This window comes from Melospiza georgiana, chromosome 13, assembly GCF_028018845.1.
Source record: "Melospiza georgiana isolate bMelGeo1 chromosome 13, bMelGeo1.pri, whole genome shotgun sequence".
In the NCBI taxonomy this organism is placed as follows: Eukaryota; Metazoa; Chordata; class Aves; order Passeriformes; family Passerellidae; genus Melospiza; species Melospiza georgiana.
The window spans coordinates 19,547,242-19,562,606 of NC_080442.1; the positions used below are offsets into that span (position 1 = coordinate 19,547,242).

At 60.5% G+C, this 15,365-nt stretch overlaps 1 protein-coding gene across 1 annotated transcript; it reads left to right on the forward strand.

Moving 5' to 3' along the window:
• Positions 1-1,680: 1,680 nt before the first annotated feature.
• Positions 1,681-5,578, forward strand: SKOR1 (SKI family transcriptional corepressor 1). The gene is made up of 8 exons (XM_058033756.1): positions 1,681-3,663; positions 3,738-3,834; positions 4,121-4,228; positions 4,307-4,378; positions 4,571-4,645; positions 4,723-4,797; positions 5,344-5,409; positions 5,481-5,578. The coding sequence occupies exons 1-8, from the start codon at positions 1,681-1,683 to the stop codon at positions 5,576-5,578; spliced, it is 2,574 nt and encodes an 857-aa protein (XP_057889739.1).
• Positions 5,579-15,365: the final 9,787 nt, after the last annotated feature.

Here is a 15,365-nt window from a genome sequence, read left to right on the forward strand (position 1 = left end):
GTGGGGAACGAAAAACCCGAGCTCGCCCCTCTCTGCCCCCTCCTCCCGGCGATTTCGTTGCCGCCCGATCTCCCCCCCTCGTCCCCGGTACCGCTCCCGCACCCGCGCCCCGCACCGGAGCGCGCATCCCGGCTGCGAGAGGGATGCGCGGCAGCAGCGCATCCCCGATTTCGATGGGGTCCCTCCGCCGCTCTCCCCGGGCTCCTCTTTTCGTTACCGCCCGCTCCCCGCGCAAACTTTCAACGAGCATCGCTGCCCCCGGGCTGGCGGCACGGCGGGAGGCGGGCGCGGGGGGGACACGGGGACGCGGAGCCCACGCAGGTGCGGCGCGGGGCCGATCCCCGCTCTTACCTCGGGCTGCCCGGGCGGGTCCCCGCTCGGTGGCGGCCCCCCACGCCCTCCCCCCCTCCCGCTCCCTCCCCGTTCCGCCGTGCCTTAAAGCCGCGCCGTGATTGACTGGAGCGCATCGGTGATTGACGGCGGCGGGGTCCCGGAGGCCGTTAATGTAAATATGCTGGTGCTAAGTGGGTGTGTCTTCCCGTTATTTTAGCTGTCACCGGATCAATGTGCAGCGTCTCCAAGTACGGATCCGGATCCTCCCTCGGTGGCGCGGCTGGTCACTCGCTCTTGTTGCATCTCGCCCGGGCGGACGCGGCGGCGGCGGGGCGGGCGGCGGCCCCGAGGCGTCGGTGAAGGGCGCGCCCGCTGCCCGCCCGCCCCGCAGCTCCGGCTGCCCCGGGAACGGGCGCGCTGCGGACGGGCCCCCCCGGCCGATGGCGGCCCCGGCCCCGGGCTGCGGCCCCTAGTCCCGAGCAGAGCCTGCACGTCCAGCCGGGCTCCGCGGCGCGGTGAGTGCGGGCGGGCGGCGGATGGAGGGGTGGGCGCGGGGATGGGGGGGGCGCAAAGCGGGGCGCGTTTTCGGGACTCGCTCCCCGTTATTTTGTGTAATTACCACGGAAGCGGCTTAAGCACCGGGAGCCCTCCCCGCTAAGCCAATTTGCCTGGCTCGCTGCTGCCCTTCTGCTACGTGCGGCGGGCGCTGCCCGCCCCGGCCCCTAATCCGCCCGCGCCTAATCGCCTGCCGGGGACACCACAAAGGGGCTCCGGGCCACCGCGCCCGCCGCCCCGCTCCGCCCGCGGACACCGAGCGCCAAGTTTGGGCCCGCCCGCTCCGGCCGGGGCTCGGGCCCCCGGGACGCGCCGGCCGCATCCTCCGGCGCCTTTCGTTGGAGCCCGCCCGGAGCCCGCCGCGAACCGGCACGGCACGGCACGGCCCGGCGAGCCGGCACAAAGGGAAGGGACGCGGCACCTCCCGGGGACTCGGCGCGGGAGGAGGCGGAGGTGATGACCCCCCCGGGGTGCCCTTGCCCCGGGCTCCCGGGGCCGCTCAGCCGCGGGGCCGCGCCCGGATGCGGCGGCGCTCGGTACCGGCGGGCGCGGGCGGGGGATGCGCTCCGGCCTCGCCGGACCCCGCCGGCCCGGGAGGGTCCTGCGGCAGCGCCCGAGCGGCTCCGGGTCGGGGCCGGCAGCGCAGAGCAAACAGCGGCCGGGCCGCGCGGCGGGGATCGGGCGGAGCGCGGGGCCCGGGAGCGGCGGGCCGGGAGCGGCGGCGGGGCCCCGGGAGCGCCTCTAACCCGCGCCTTTCCCCGATTTCGTTTTGCAGGGGCGTTTTGGGGGGGAATGGAGGCGATCGCCAGTCAGATGGGAAATGGGAGAGATGCAAGCTCCTCCCCAAATTCAAAGCAAGAGCTGCAGCCGTACCAGGGCTCCAATACCCTCAAGCCCAACCAAGTGGGTGAGACCTCCCTGTACGGCGTGCCCATCGTGTCCCTGGTCATCGACGGGCAGGAGCGGCTGTGCCTGGCGCAGATCTCCAACACGCTGCTCAAGAACTACAGCTACAATGAGATCCACAACCGGCGCGTGGCCCTGGGCATCACCTGCGTGCAGTGCACGCCGGTGCAGCTGGAGATCCTGCGGCGGGCCGGGGCCATGCCCATCTCCTCCCGCCGCTGCGGCATGATCACCAAGCGGGAGGCGGAGCGGCTCTGCAAGTCCTTCCTGGGCGAGCACAAGCCGCCCAAGCTGCCCGAGAACTTCGCCTTCGACGTGGTGCACGAGTGCGCCTGGGGCTCCCGGGGCAGCTTCATCCCGGCGCGCTACAACAGCTCCCGCGCCAAGTGCATCAAGTGCAGCTACTGCAGCATGTACTTCTCGCCCAACAAGTTCATCTTCCATTCCCACCGCACCCCGGACTCCAAGTACACCCAGCCCGACGCCGCCAACTTCAATTCCTGGCGCCGCCACCTCAAGCTCAGCGACAAGACGGCCACGGAGGAGCTGTCGCACGCCTGGGAGGATGTCAAGGCCATGTTCAACGGCGGCACCCGCAAGCGGACCTTCTCCCTGCAAGGGGCGGCCGCCGGCGGGCCCGGGGCCGGCTCCCCCGCCGCCAAGGCCGCCCTGCACCCGCCGCCGCCCGCCGGCCCCGAGCTGGCCCCGGCGCACAAGAGCCTCCGGTGCAGCGGGCAGGAGGCGGCGGGCGAGCGCGGCGCGCTGGGGCTGGCGGCGGCGGCGGCGCACGGCGGGGCCGCGGGCGCGCACGGCGGGGCGGGCGCGGTGCGCAGCTACCCGGTGATCCCGGTGCCCAGCAAGGGCTTCGGGATGCTGCAGAAGCTGCCGCCGCCGCTCTTCCCGCACCCCTACGGCTTCCCGGCCGCCGCGTTCGGACTGTGCCCCAAGAAGCAGGAGGAGGCGCTGGGCGGCGCGGGGGGCGGCGAGGCGGGCAAGGGCGGCGCGCTGCCCCCCGGCATGTTCTGGGGACCCCCGCACCCCCACCCGCACCAGCCGGCCCAGCCGCCGCACCAGCCCGGCGCCGCCAAGGACGCCGGCGTGTACCCCTCGTTCCCCGTGTTCTGGCCGGCCGCCGGCAGCCTGCCCGTGCCGCCCTACCCCGCGCAGAGCCCGGCCAAGGCGGCCGCCACGGCCGTGGTGGTGGCGGCGGCGGCAGCGGCGGCGGCGGCGGCGGCCGAGCCGGCGGGGCTGGCGGGGCGGCACGGGGAGCTGGAGGGCTCGGAGCCCTCGGGCAGCGGCCGGAGCAGCGCCACCCCGCAGGAGGGCGCGGGCGCCGAGGGCGAGCGCTGCCCCAGCGCCCTGTCGCGGGCGGCGGGCGAGGAGGAGCGCTCCGGGGACGAGGCGCTGCTGGCGCCGCTGCCGCTGCCCAGGAAGGGCAGCTACCTGTCCGCCTTCCGCCCGGTGGTGAAGGACGCCGAGAGCATCGCCAAGCTCTACGGCACCCGCGAGGCGTTCGGCGGCGCGGGGCCCCGCGGCCCCGGTTACCTCTCGCCGGACTTCCTCAGCGAGGGCAGCTCCAGCTACCGCTCGCTGTCCCCCGGCGGCGACACGGCCGAGGAGCCCGAGGTGGACGTGGAGTCCAACCGCTTCCCGGAGGACGAGGAGGAGGAAGGCGCCGCCGTGCCCGCCGTGGGCCCCGCCGAGGGCCGGGAGCCGCCGCCGCCGCGGCTGCTGGCCGGGCCCGAGGAGCCGCCGCCGCCCGCCGGGGCCGAGGGGCCCGAGGAGAAGGCGGGCGAGGCGGGCGCGCAGGAGGGCGGCCCGGGCCCCGACGGCAGCCCCGAGCGCAGCGGCAGCAGCGGCGCCTACGAGGTGCGGGGCCGGCAGGGGGATCTGCCCTCGGGGCTCCCCGGGGCCGGGCCCGCTCCTCACTCGCTCTCTTGCAGGTGTTCGCGGCCGAGAGGGGGGAGCTCCTGCAGCCGCTGAAGCCCGCAGCGTCCCTGGCAGCCCCCGCCGCCTTCCTGTGCGCCCCCGAGGCCAAGGGTAACGCGGGCTCGGCCCCGGGGGGGGCGCCCAGGGGCCGCTTTCGTTGGGGGCTTTGGGGAGAAAAGCCAAACAAACGGGATCCGGGCGGGGAGCGGGGCCGGTGCGGCGGGGATGGGCCGGCGGGGCCAAGCTCCTGCCCGCAAGCTACTTTCCAACGGCAAAGCGATTAGGATGTCCGCTAAGAAGGTTTTAACGAGGGCTTTGTCCGTAATTATGTAATTAAGGATATATCAGGACCATACTTTCATTGCTTACGGTTGAAAATCGGTTTATTAACTTTAAGAGCAAGATAAAGAAGACAATCACTCCGCGGCGGAGGATTTAGAGAGCAGAAAATCCTATCAGGACCAAAGGAATGTCTCTCATGCCAGCCCTGTAAATACCGACAGAGGTAAGCACCGCTCCGCGGGGCGATGCGCGGCCCCTCCGCGGGTGCCCCGGCCGGGCTGACGCCGCTCTGGCCCCGCAGGCGAGGAGGGGCTCGCCATGGATGTCACCGGGACGCAGCTGGTGGAGAAGGACATCGAGAACCTGGCCCGAGGTGAGGAGCGGGGCTCGGGGCGGGGGTCGCGGCGCCCCCCGGCCTCTGCCCGCGGCTCGGGGTATTTGTGTTTTGTGCAGGAGTGATTAACTCCTGTGATTAATGTAACGTAATGCGATTAGCGCCGCGCTGAGCCGCCTCCAGATGGAAAAGTGCGGGCTCCCCTCAACCCCGCCGTGTATTTTTAAACAGATGAGTTACAAAAACTGGTCCTGGAGCAAATGGAGCTGAGGAAAAAGCTGGAGAGGGACTTCCAGAGCCTGAAAGGTACCGGTGCCCCATCCCCTGCCCACGGCCCGCCCCGGCCGGGCAGGGGGGCGCGGCGCTGACCCCCGGCCCCACAGATAACTTCCAGGACCAGATGAAGCGGGAGCTGGCGTACCGGGAGGAGATGGTGCAGCAGCTGCAGATCGTGCGAGGTAAGGCCGAGCCCGTTAGTACTTTTATTTTTGTTTTATTTATTTTCTTTCATTTTTTAAAAATTTAATTTAATTTGATTTATTTCTGCTTTTTTGTTTGTTTGGGTGGGGGGTTTTCAGGAGGGTTTTTTTATGTTTTGGGGTTTTCAGTTTATGTTTTAGGGGTTTTTTTGGTTGATTGTTTTCTGTTTGTTTGGATGTGTTTTTTTTTTGTTTTTTTTTTTTTTTTTTCCTCCTGTTTTTTGTTGATTTTGTTTGGGTTTTTTTTGTTTTGTTTTGTTTTTCCTTTCTTTCGTTCTTTTTCTTTTCCTGCCCTCCAACTCCTGTCGCGATTCTGAGCTGCGAGGAATCGTTCGCACGGCAGCGAACGAACCTTCGCTCCCGCAATCGCTTCCACTCGGGCTAAATTAAAAATCCGAGCCGTGAAACGCCTTACCCGGCGAGCCGGGAGAGCCGTGCCCGGCCCTGCGCCCCCGTCCCCCCGTCCCCCTGCCCTGGGTGCCCCGGGGCGGGCTCAGCCCTCAGGCAGCGCCGCTCCCATCGCAGACACGCTGTGCAACGAGCTGGACCAGGAGCGGAAAGCGCGCTACGCCATCCAGCAGAAGTTGAAAGGTACCGGGGGGGTCTCGGGGGTCCCTCCCCGCCCGGGGGGGCTCCGGGGGTGACGGCTGGGTCCCTTGCAGAGGCTCACGACGCGCTGCACCACTTCTCCTGCAAGATGCTGACCCCGCGGCACTGCAGCGGGAACTGCTCCTTCAAGCCGCCGCTGCTGCCCCAGTGAGCGCCGGGCCCCACGCCGAAGCCATGCGGGCAGAGCCCACCCAAGCCATGCCCACGAGGAGCCACCTGTACATAGAGGACAGAGCCCGGCTGTGCTCGGACTGCGCCAGGGCGGGGGCGGCCCCCGCTCCGCCCGCCCCTCCCTCCCCGAGTGTCCGCTTCTTCCACCCTCGTCCAGACTGGAAACAAAAGTGGCGATGTGCAATGGATATAAATGTACTGTGATTCTCTTGGTACAGTATTTGTCGGATTTTTATTTATTTATGATGTATATTTATCTCCCCCCGCCCTCCTCCTTTGCCCCCACCCCTGTAAATTCTGGATGTAACGGCACTTTAACGGGCGGCCCGCGACTCCCGAGGCACAACAACGCTCGCCCGCTCTGGGGACAGCCCCCTCTGTACGTGACTTTGGTTCTTTAATAAAAACACACTTGGAGAAGCCGCCTGGTGCGTGGGGCTGGCCCGGGGCCGGGCCGGGGGTGCCCCGGGCTCCCCGCGCAGCCGGAGCTCATTAATGCCCATTTATATGCTCGTTTCACACATGAAGGTACCGCATTAATGAGCTCGGAGCGCGGGCGCGGAGGTGCGCGCACACCTATTGGCCCGAAATAGCCGGGTTTTAGCCCAGAAATAACGGGATGGGGAGAGGCGGCACCGGGGGAGCTCCGGGGCTCGGAGGGGATGCGGGGAGCACCGCAGGACCGGCCCGGGGAAGGGATGCGGGCCCGGAGCACCCCGCGGATCGGGATCGGGACCGGGGCTGCCATGGCGGGGTCCGGCCGGCCCCGGGAGCCCGGCGGAGAAGGAGCCGCTGCCAATTAGCGCGGGGCTCAATTAGCGCGGGGCTCATTAGGCCTTTCCGCGGCCTAGGGCGCCACCGCGTGGGTGCAGCCAGAGCTGCAGCTCCTCAATCCGGCCCTGATGCCGAGCTCGGGATCAGCTGAGCGGGGCAGCATCGCCCACCCACCCTGGGGGGAGGAGGCGCTTCATCGGGTGGGATGAAGGCTAAACACCCCTGGGGCGGAGGCCTAAATGGGGGTTTTGGGTTTCTGTCTGTTTGGGTCTTAGAGAACGTTCTCAAGGCTCCTCTGCCCCATCCCTGGGGTGCCCAGGGCCGGGTGGGACGGGGCTTGGAGCAGCCTGGGACAGAGGGAGGGTCCCTGCTCATGGCAGGGGCTGCAACGAGATGAGCTTTAAGGTCTCTTCCCAGCCATTCTGGGATTCTTGGATTCTTTCTTTGGTCACAGCCGCCCTGCACAGGACACCCCGAGTGTGACGGGAACCCCTGAGCAGAGCAGCGGGGCTGGTGGCACCCCCAGGTGAGTGCAGGGGGGATCCCTGGGCAGGACACGGAGGGGACCCAGGGAGGTGAATTTGGGGTCTGAGTTGAGCTGAGAGGCCCTCGCTGGAGAGAATGAAACATTCGGACATTTTGGAGTTTGTGGAGTAGCAGCAGAACCTTTCCCTCTCATTTTGTGCCTCTCAGGGTCTTTGGTGCCACCCGACAGGAGTGGCACCGGGTGACCCCACAGAGGAGGTGCCCTGGGTGCCTCTCCAGCCCATAATTTCACCCAGGCCCCGCTGAGCCCACCTGCCCCAGCGGTGCCTCCCAACACAGGCACAGAAATGAGCCATTAGGTTGTATTAATATTGCCCCACTACTTAGTGCTCATTAAAATGTGCTTTGCAGAATTTAATATGCGGCTTGAAATGACACAACGTATTAAGTGCTTAATATACTAGAAATTATGAAACTATTACAGTCTAAGTAATATGAAATAATTAGAGTGAATTAAACTTCACCGGCAGAATGAGGGAAAGGCTTCAATTTTTTTATAGTTGGTGGGTTGTTTTTTTTTTTTTGTCGCTGTTGTTTAGTCTCAAAATAGTTGAATGTGGTAACAGCTCCCGAAAATAAACAGCCAGAGTCGGGATTTTTAAATAATTAAAGCAGGAAGGCGCCTGTGTGTGGGGAATGGGGGAAGCAGAAGGTTCTGCGGATGGAGCGGCCCAGCCTGGCCCGGCCCGGCCCCATCTGCAGCTGCCCTGTCCCTGCCGGGGACACATCGGCTCCTGCTGCCGGGCCGGCACCGCCCTGTGCGGGGCAGCCCCACCTGGGACAACCCCAGCAGGGATTTCCCCCCTTGGGAAGCGCTCGGAGCCATCGCGGGTGCTGGGGTTGAATTCCGGGGGCTTTTCCCGGCCGGAGGCGATTCCCGGGGCTGGGGATGCCCTCGGGAGCGATGCCAAGGGCCAGCTTTGGGCAGGGGGTGGGAATGGATGGGAATGTGCCGCTGGGCACCGAGCGCGTCCCAAACCTCTGCTATTCCCCCGGTGGATGAGTTTTAGATGGGATTTTGGGGTGGAATTCCCAGAGCTGCTGTGGCTGCCCCTGGATCCCTGGCCGTGCCCAAGGCCGGGCTGGAGCCCCCTGGGATGGTGGCGGGTGCCCCTGCCATGGCACGGGTGGCGCTGGACGGGCTCTGAGCTCCCTCCCGCCCCAGTTCCCGATTCCTGGAAGGCGCCAGGAGGTGGCGGCTCAGCCCAGCGCTCCCCTCCGGAGCCGGGACCGAGCGGAGCTTTGTGCCCGGGCTGCCCCCGGGCAGGACGCGACATCCGCCCTCGCCAGGTGCCAGTCCCCGCCCCTGGGGATGTCCCAGCGCTGCCCCCGCTCGCTGCGTCCCCACCGGGGCGGCAGATCCGGGACAGCATCGATCCCGAGGGACGGCGCTGCCCCCGGGGCCGGCGGGACTTTGTGCCCCGGGCCATCACAGCCCGGCCGGTCCCGCTGCCCGGTCCCTTATCCCGTCCCCGGGCCATCACAGCCCGGCCGGTCCCGCTGCCCGTTCCCTTATCCCGTCCCCGGGCCATCACAGCCCGGCCGGTCCCGCTGCCCGTTCCCTTATCCCGTCCCCGGGCCATCACAGCCCGGCCGGTCCCGCTGCCCGTTCCCTTATCCCGTCCCCGGGCCATCACAGCCCGGCCGGTCCCGCTGCCCGGTCCCTTATCCCGTCCCCAGATCAGCCCCGAGGATGCCGCGGACGCTGCGCCAAAGCCGGAGCCAGGGTAAATAAACCCCGCTGTGCCTCCCCCCCATCCCCGAGCGCCCCAGGAGCGATCCGTGCCCGGGAGGCTGCGCCGGCTGCTCCAGCCCCAAAACTCCCCGGGGCTGCATCCCAGCAGGATCTGCTCCATCGCCTTCCCAAGGTGTCCTCTGGGCTGCCTCCTCCCCTCCCAGGCCGAAGCTGGAGCCGCAGCCCTGCTGTGACCCTGTGGGGATGATCCCGCCGTCCCACAGGGATGCAGGCAGGATCCTGCCCACCCGGGATGGGTTTGTCCAGGATCCGAGCAGCACCTGGAGGGCTCAGGTGTGACCAAAATGACCCCGTGAGCTGTTGGCTGCCTGCAAATCCAAAAGATCTTTCTTGGGGAAATAATCTCAGCTGTTTCAGGGTCTGGCTGAGGATGAGGTGATGTTTAGTCCTGGCCTGGCTGGAGGTTCCTCCTGCCTGATCTTAATTTTTTTGGGAAGCTCATTTAATTTGAGTGATGATAAGTCTGGCCGGTGTCCTTTGGGTTGAAATTCAGCATTTTAGGGGTGAGTGTGAGCAGGACAGAAAAGACCTGTGCATAAACAGGGGTGTCCACATGTGAGGAGAGGCGGGTTTAATTAAATTGATTTAATTTTGGGTGCTAAAAAGACTTTTTGTGTGTTGCTCTGTTGTGAGAAGGGAGTGAGCAGGGCAGCTCTCCTTGCTTACAGAACAATTTTTAATTCACTTTTAATTTAACAAAGTGATCCTCCTGGAAACTTAAACCACATTTTCTGGGAGATTTTTTGCCCCTCAAAAGCTGACAACCCTTCCCTTTGATCTCCTCTCTGACTCTTAATGAAGCTGTGGGATCTGCTTCTTTTGGAGGGATTGTTTTGGAGATCTTGCACCTCAGGATTGAATCATAAGATTCTGCATCTTTTTTTGATGTTGTTTTGGAGATCTCCAGGCTGAGCAGCTCCATCTCCTCCCCCTGCCCTCACGAGGGGGTGTTTCATTCCCCTCACCTTTGCAGTCACCTGCCAGCTCTCAGGACACTGCTGCAGGTGAGGATGAGTGGGGCGGGATGCCAGGATCCCCTTCCCGACCCCTGGCACAACCCCTGCCCCGAAGGAAAACCCCCTGGAGGAGGCCAGGAGCCCTTTTTGGGGATGCTCTGGAGCTGCCCTGGCTCTGGGGCTCAGCCTTGGCCTGGAAGGGCCGTTGATGTCACCTTGCCCGGAGCCCTGAGCTCGCAGAGCCCTGCCAAGTCTCGCACGTTTTAATTCGCTCCTTTCCCAGGCATTCCTGCGTTTATGGCTCTGCTCAGCCCGCATGGAAAGCTCCCTCCAGAGGGTCCCTCCACGCCATGACCCTTGTGGGCTCCCTGGGGGAAGCTGATGTGCTGTTCCCTGGAAGGTTTCCACCTGGGCAGGGGCTTTGGGCTGGATTTTGTGGGAATCTGGAAGCTGGCAGGAGCTGCGTCTCTGGGATTCTCTCTGAAGCTGGGGCTGGTACTCTGCTGCCTGCTTTAAAGGCTGCCTTGTTTTCAGGTAGGATGGACTTGGGAATGTGCTAATTGTGTAAAAGGGAAAGAGAAAGGGGGGAAAAAAGGAGAAACCGGGGGGGAAAATGGATTTTAGTGATGCCTGCACCACGTTGAGGAGCACATTTGGAGCTGGTTACCCTCTGCAGCACGTGGCCAAAGCAAACACCACCAGCCCAGCCAGCTTTGGCTGTGTGCTTGCCATAAACCATTGCAAGGGCATCCAGACTAGCACAGCCCTGGAACCACTTCTAGGATTAGGCCTTACTCCCTTGAAAAATAAACCTTGGCAGGAGCTCCGTTCTCCCCAATAAAAATTCCGTTTTCACAGCTCCAATCAAGTTTTCCAGAGCCGTGGTCCAAATGAGAAACTGCACACAGAATCCCTGACCCGGGAGAAGGAGATGGAGCCCTGCATTTAGGGCTGTGCCAGGCTGAAAATTTCCAAAGTTCTGGGTGTCCCAGCCATGGCAGAGCCCTGGAGTGTCCCAGGAAGTCTGTCCTGGCACAGCAAAGCTCTGCCACGACCAAATCCCTGCTCCCAGGTGGGTGAGGCTGCTCTGCAGGGAGAGCTGGCGTTGTCCAGCCTGGAGAGGAGAAGAGAAGGTTCTGGAATATCTCAGAGCCCTTCCAGGGCCTGAAGGGGCTCCAGGAGAGCTGGAGAGGGACTGGGGATGAGGGATGGAGGGACAGGACACAGGGAATGGCTTCAAATTGGAAAATGGGAAATCTGGGTGGGATTTTGGGGAGGAATTGTTCCCTGTGAGGGTGGGGAGGGGCTGGGATGGAATTCTCAGGGCAGCTGCGGCTGCCCCTGGATGTTCCCAAGGCCATACTGGACATTGGGGCTTGGAGCAGCCTGGGATGGTGGAAGGAGTCCCTGCCCATGGAACTGGACAATTCCAGAATTCCATGATTCCATGAACTCGCCCATTGGGCCTGTCTGTGAAAGGAGGATCCACACCACGCTTGATCTCCGTGTCTGAAGATGCTCAGGAACAAAAACCTCGGGTGAGGTTGGGGCTGGAATGCTCTATTGGGCTCCCAATTGTGGCAGCATGCTGGATCCCGTGGCACCAGGGGTTACAGAACACCTTTTATGGAGCTCTTGGCAGGAGAACAACGTGTAAAAATAACAGATGTGGCAAATCACAACCACGTTCTGAGAGCTCGCTGCAGCTCGGGTTTGTGAAAACAATAGGCCGGGTTTAAATTGCTGTGGTTTTTTTTTGTTGTTGTTTTTATTTTTGTTTTTTTTCTTCAAGAAAACCTCCATGGGCAAAGAAATGGTTGAAAGAAGGGGGCAAAGGCTGAAAGTGCAGATGAGGTTTGCCTAAAGGAGCTGAGATGGGGGCAGGGTTGAGCCTTGGAAAGCTCCTTGGTGCCTGCAGTGAGATTTTCCTTCTGAGGGCATTGAGCTCCTGGGATGGATCCCAAGGGGATGAGGTCCTCCAGTGTCCCCATGAGCAACCGTCCCTCTGGGACATCCCTGGCACTGTCTGAGGTTGGGAATGTGGCTGGGGGTGTGGATTCTATCCGCATCTGCCAGAGGTGAGGCAGTTCTCTCTGATCATTGGGCAGGTTTCTTTATCTCTCCCACAACCTCCACGAGATCTCTTCTGTTCGTGGGCCATTAATTATTAATTATCTTCTGTTCGTGGATCATTAATTATTAATTATCTTCTGTCCATGGCCAGTGAGTGTCCCTGCATGGCTGATCAAATTCCACCATCCCACGGGGAGATGCTCCGCCCAGGGGAGGAGCCAAGCATTCCTACCTGGGTACAATCTGAGGTTTGGGACACCAGCGAGATCCTGCTTGCCCTGCATGGCCAGAGGGAGCCCAGGCCCATCTGCAGCAGCCCTGGAGCTGCAGAGGAAAACTCCCCCCTTGTGCAGGATCCCTGCTGCAGCAGAGCCACAGCTGGCACTGCAGGAGGGCTGAGCCCCCGTGGGATGGGGCTGGGACACCACCCTGGCACACAGGGGGACAGGGCATGTTCTCACTCTGGCAGTGTTGGTTTGTATTACTGCATTTTTATTTTTAAATTTTATTTTTAAATTTTATTTTTAAATTTTATTTTTGATTTTAATTTCTTAATTTTAACTTCAATTTTTATTTTTACTTTCTTAATTTTGACTTTAATTTTTATTTTTAATTTTAAATTTTATCTTAATTTATTTTCATTTTTCCTAATGAAGAACTGCTATTCCTGCTCCCATATCTTCGCCCGAGAGCCCCTTAATTTCAAAATTACAACAATTCAGAGGGAGAGGGTTCACATTTTCCATTTCAGGGGAGGCTCCTGCCCTCCTGAGCAGACACCTGTCCGTCCAAACCAGGACAGGCACTGGGGACATGGCTGGGTTGGTGCCTGGACCGTTCTTGGAGGGAATTTGTAGCCTGATGATCCCCTGATGGTCCCTTCTGCAGAACGTGCAGGTTTGGGATGAGCTGGGAGCACAGCAGGGAATACCTGTGGCTGTACCCGTGTTTTCCCAGGGTTTCCTGGGATGGGCTGGCTCTGCAGCTCCTCAGAGGTGCTGCAGGGACCAGCAGCAATGTGGATTTTCCCCCAGGCCCCTCCCAGGGGAGCAGTGCAGAAGGGACAGGCTGTGCCTGCCTGGCTGATAAAGAGGAACAAACTCAATCAAGCACCACCAAACCCCTCTGTTTGCCATGGGACACGGCGTCCTGAGCGCCTCAAACCACACCCAGCCCTTTAAACCACAGCAATAGTGGGATATTGCTGGGGGTTGGGTGCTTTTTTTTTTGTTTTAAACCCTTTTTTTTTTTTTTTTTAATTTAAACCCATATTTTTTTGTTTTAAACCCCTTTCCTGGCCATCACTTTACAGCTGATTTTTACTTGGACATATGGGAAATCCCTGGTGCAGCAGGTCCATCATAACCCCTCTTCCCAGAGGGGAATTTGGCCTCCAGTCTGCTCCAGGATGTGCCATTAATCCATAATTTATTGTTTGGGAGAGCCCAGATGTGTTGCACAGGAGCAGCCACTCCACAGCAATTTTGGCCAAGAGGTGCCAATTATTTCTTGGTATCATTTGAAAGAATTTTGGGTCCCCAGACGGGAGAAAACTGCAGGACATCTTCAATGGGAAGGGGAAAAGCAGTGCTAACAGTCTGTCTTTATTAGCAGAGAAAAGAAAGATATTTTAGCTAAAGGCTTCCAACTTGGAAAAAAAAAAAAAAGAAAAAAAAAGGAAAATTCAGCTGAAAGAGAGAAGTCACTGTTTTGAAAGAGTTCACTGGGTGGAGACATCAAACAGAAAGGATCTTGTGTAATTCTGCTTTTTTGGTCTAATGCTAAATTCACCCCTTTATTCCTTGGCTTTCCCACAGGGAGCTGGCTGAGCAACGCTGAGGGAAAAGCTGAATTTTGGAATTTTGGAGAGGCTGAAGCATGTGGCATCTCCCAGGATCAGCCCCAGCCTCTGCTGTCTCTAATTTCTGCCCAGACATCTGATATTCCCGAGCTCTTCCCACCCTCCAAGGCCTCTGCAAGTGTTAAGTATTTTTTTGCATCCAGCAAATGGAACAATAAGGGAGGACTTAATTTTCCCATCTGTCAACTCATCCCGAACAAATTGTACGTCTTCCTCTTCGGAGTGAAATCTCAGCTAAATTAAAACATTTACTGTTCATTTTCATGTAGCAGAGGTTCTGCAGGAAATTCTGTCATCACATTTCTGCCTGGTTTGGTTTTTTTTAAATTTTTTTATTTTAATTTTATTTTTCTTTTTTAAATGTGTCACGAATGATGGATGGTTTTGTTCCGGAGCTTGGGTGGTGGCTCTGTCTGAGGTATCCAGCCTGGAATTGTGCTGCCCCAGAGTGATGCTGGGCAGGTTGGAGCCAGAATTGTCATGGAATTCTGGAAGGATTGGGGCTGGAGGGACCTTAAATCCCATCCAGTGCCACAGCAGGGACAGCTCCCCTGTCCCAGGGTGCTCCAGCCTGGCCTTGGGCACTGCCAGGGATCCAGGGGCAGCCACAGCTGCTCTGGGAAGGGGCATTTTGGGTGGCACAAGGGGCATTTTGGGTGTCCCAAGAGGCATTTTGGGTGCAGAAACCCCCTTTTCTCTCACGGTTTTATTTCCTTGCAGATGCTGTCTGTCTGTCCTGCCTTCGGCCTGTCCCTCCTGCTGTCCCAATGTCACCCAGCTGGCCGCCTCAGATAAGGGCTCCCGGGGCAGATAAGAAGTTCCTCCCCTTCTCCTCCCTCTCCTGGAGCAGCAGCAAATGGTGAGGCTGAGCTTTGACAGCCCCACAAACACCCAGGAAAGCGAAACCAATCCCAGCCCCTGCCAGGCTCTGGGAAAAACATTTGTGAACGCAATTCTTTGGTGAGAGAAGTGAAATAATAACAAAAAAAAAAGTTACCCTTGAGGTTCCAGGGCAGGGTTACCTGGAGCAAACCCTGCTCTGTGATGTGGCAAGGACACACCCTGCAGGACACAGGTAGGAATTTGGCTCCGGAGCTGTTTTCATGGGAAAACAAAAGGGTTTCTGTGACAGTGCAGAACCAGTGCCAGCTCCAGGCTGTGAACTCTCCCAGGCCCCTGGGAACTGAAGGATGTCCCTCACAAGGTCCCTCCAAGCCAGCAGCGGCTTTTCCCACCCTTCCCAATCAGCTTGTGAGCAAGGTGGTGACAAATCCCAGGAAATTGGGAGAATTTCAAGGCAAATCAATGATTTCTCTTTGTGTCCTGGTGCTTGTCCCTCAGTGAGGCGTTCCCAGGGAGCATCCATGGATGCAGGAGGAGCAGGAATCCTGCTGGGATGTTCAGAGGAGCTGTGGCAATGCCCCACGCTGATCATGATGCCTTGGGCAGGCTGAGCTGGAGCAGAGGCTGGGCAGAGTTCCAGAACAAAGCAGGGATTTATTGACAGCATCTCCTCCATGGATCCACCTTGGGCAGCACCAGAGCCCAGCCAGGGCTGCACCCAAGATGAACCAAAATGGCCCCAAAATGCACGGCCGGGCACGGGCTCTGTCCCTGGGATCAGCTCTGCTCCATTTGCACCTTGCAGTTCATTGTCCCATTCCAGCTTGAGCCCCTGCAGTCCCACCCTGCTTGTTTTTCTCTCTCCAGCCCACGGGGTTTGTGCTCCTGGGCTGAGATTTGGGTCATTTGTGCTTGGTGCCCAGCTGGAGCAGGAATTGTTTTGTGTCCCTGCTCTGTG

Coding starts and splice junctions, on each gene's coding strand:
- SKOR1 (XM_058033756.1), top strand. CDS start 1,681: ATGGAGGCGATCGCCAGTCAGATGGGAAATGGGAGAGATGCAAGCTCC. Junction 4,646..4,722: donor GGACTTCCAGAGCCTGAAAG/GTACCGGTGCCC, acceptor CCGGCCCCACAG/ATAACTTCCAGGACCAGATG. Junction 5,410..5,480: donor CATCCAGCAGAAGTTGAAAG/GTACCGGGGGGG, acceptor GGTCCCTTGCAG/AGGCTCACGACGCGCTGCAC.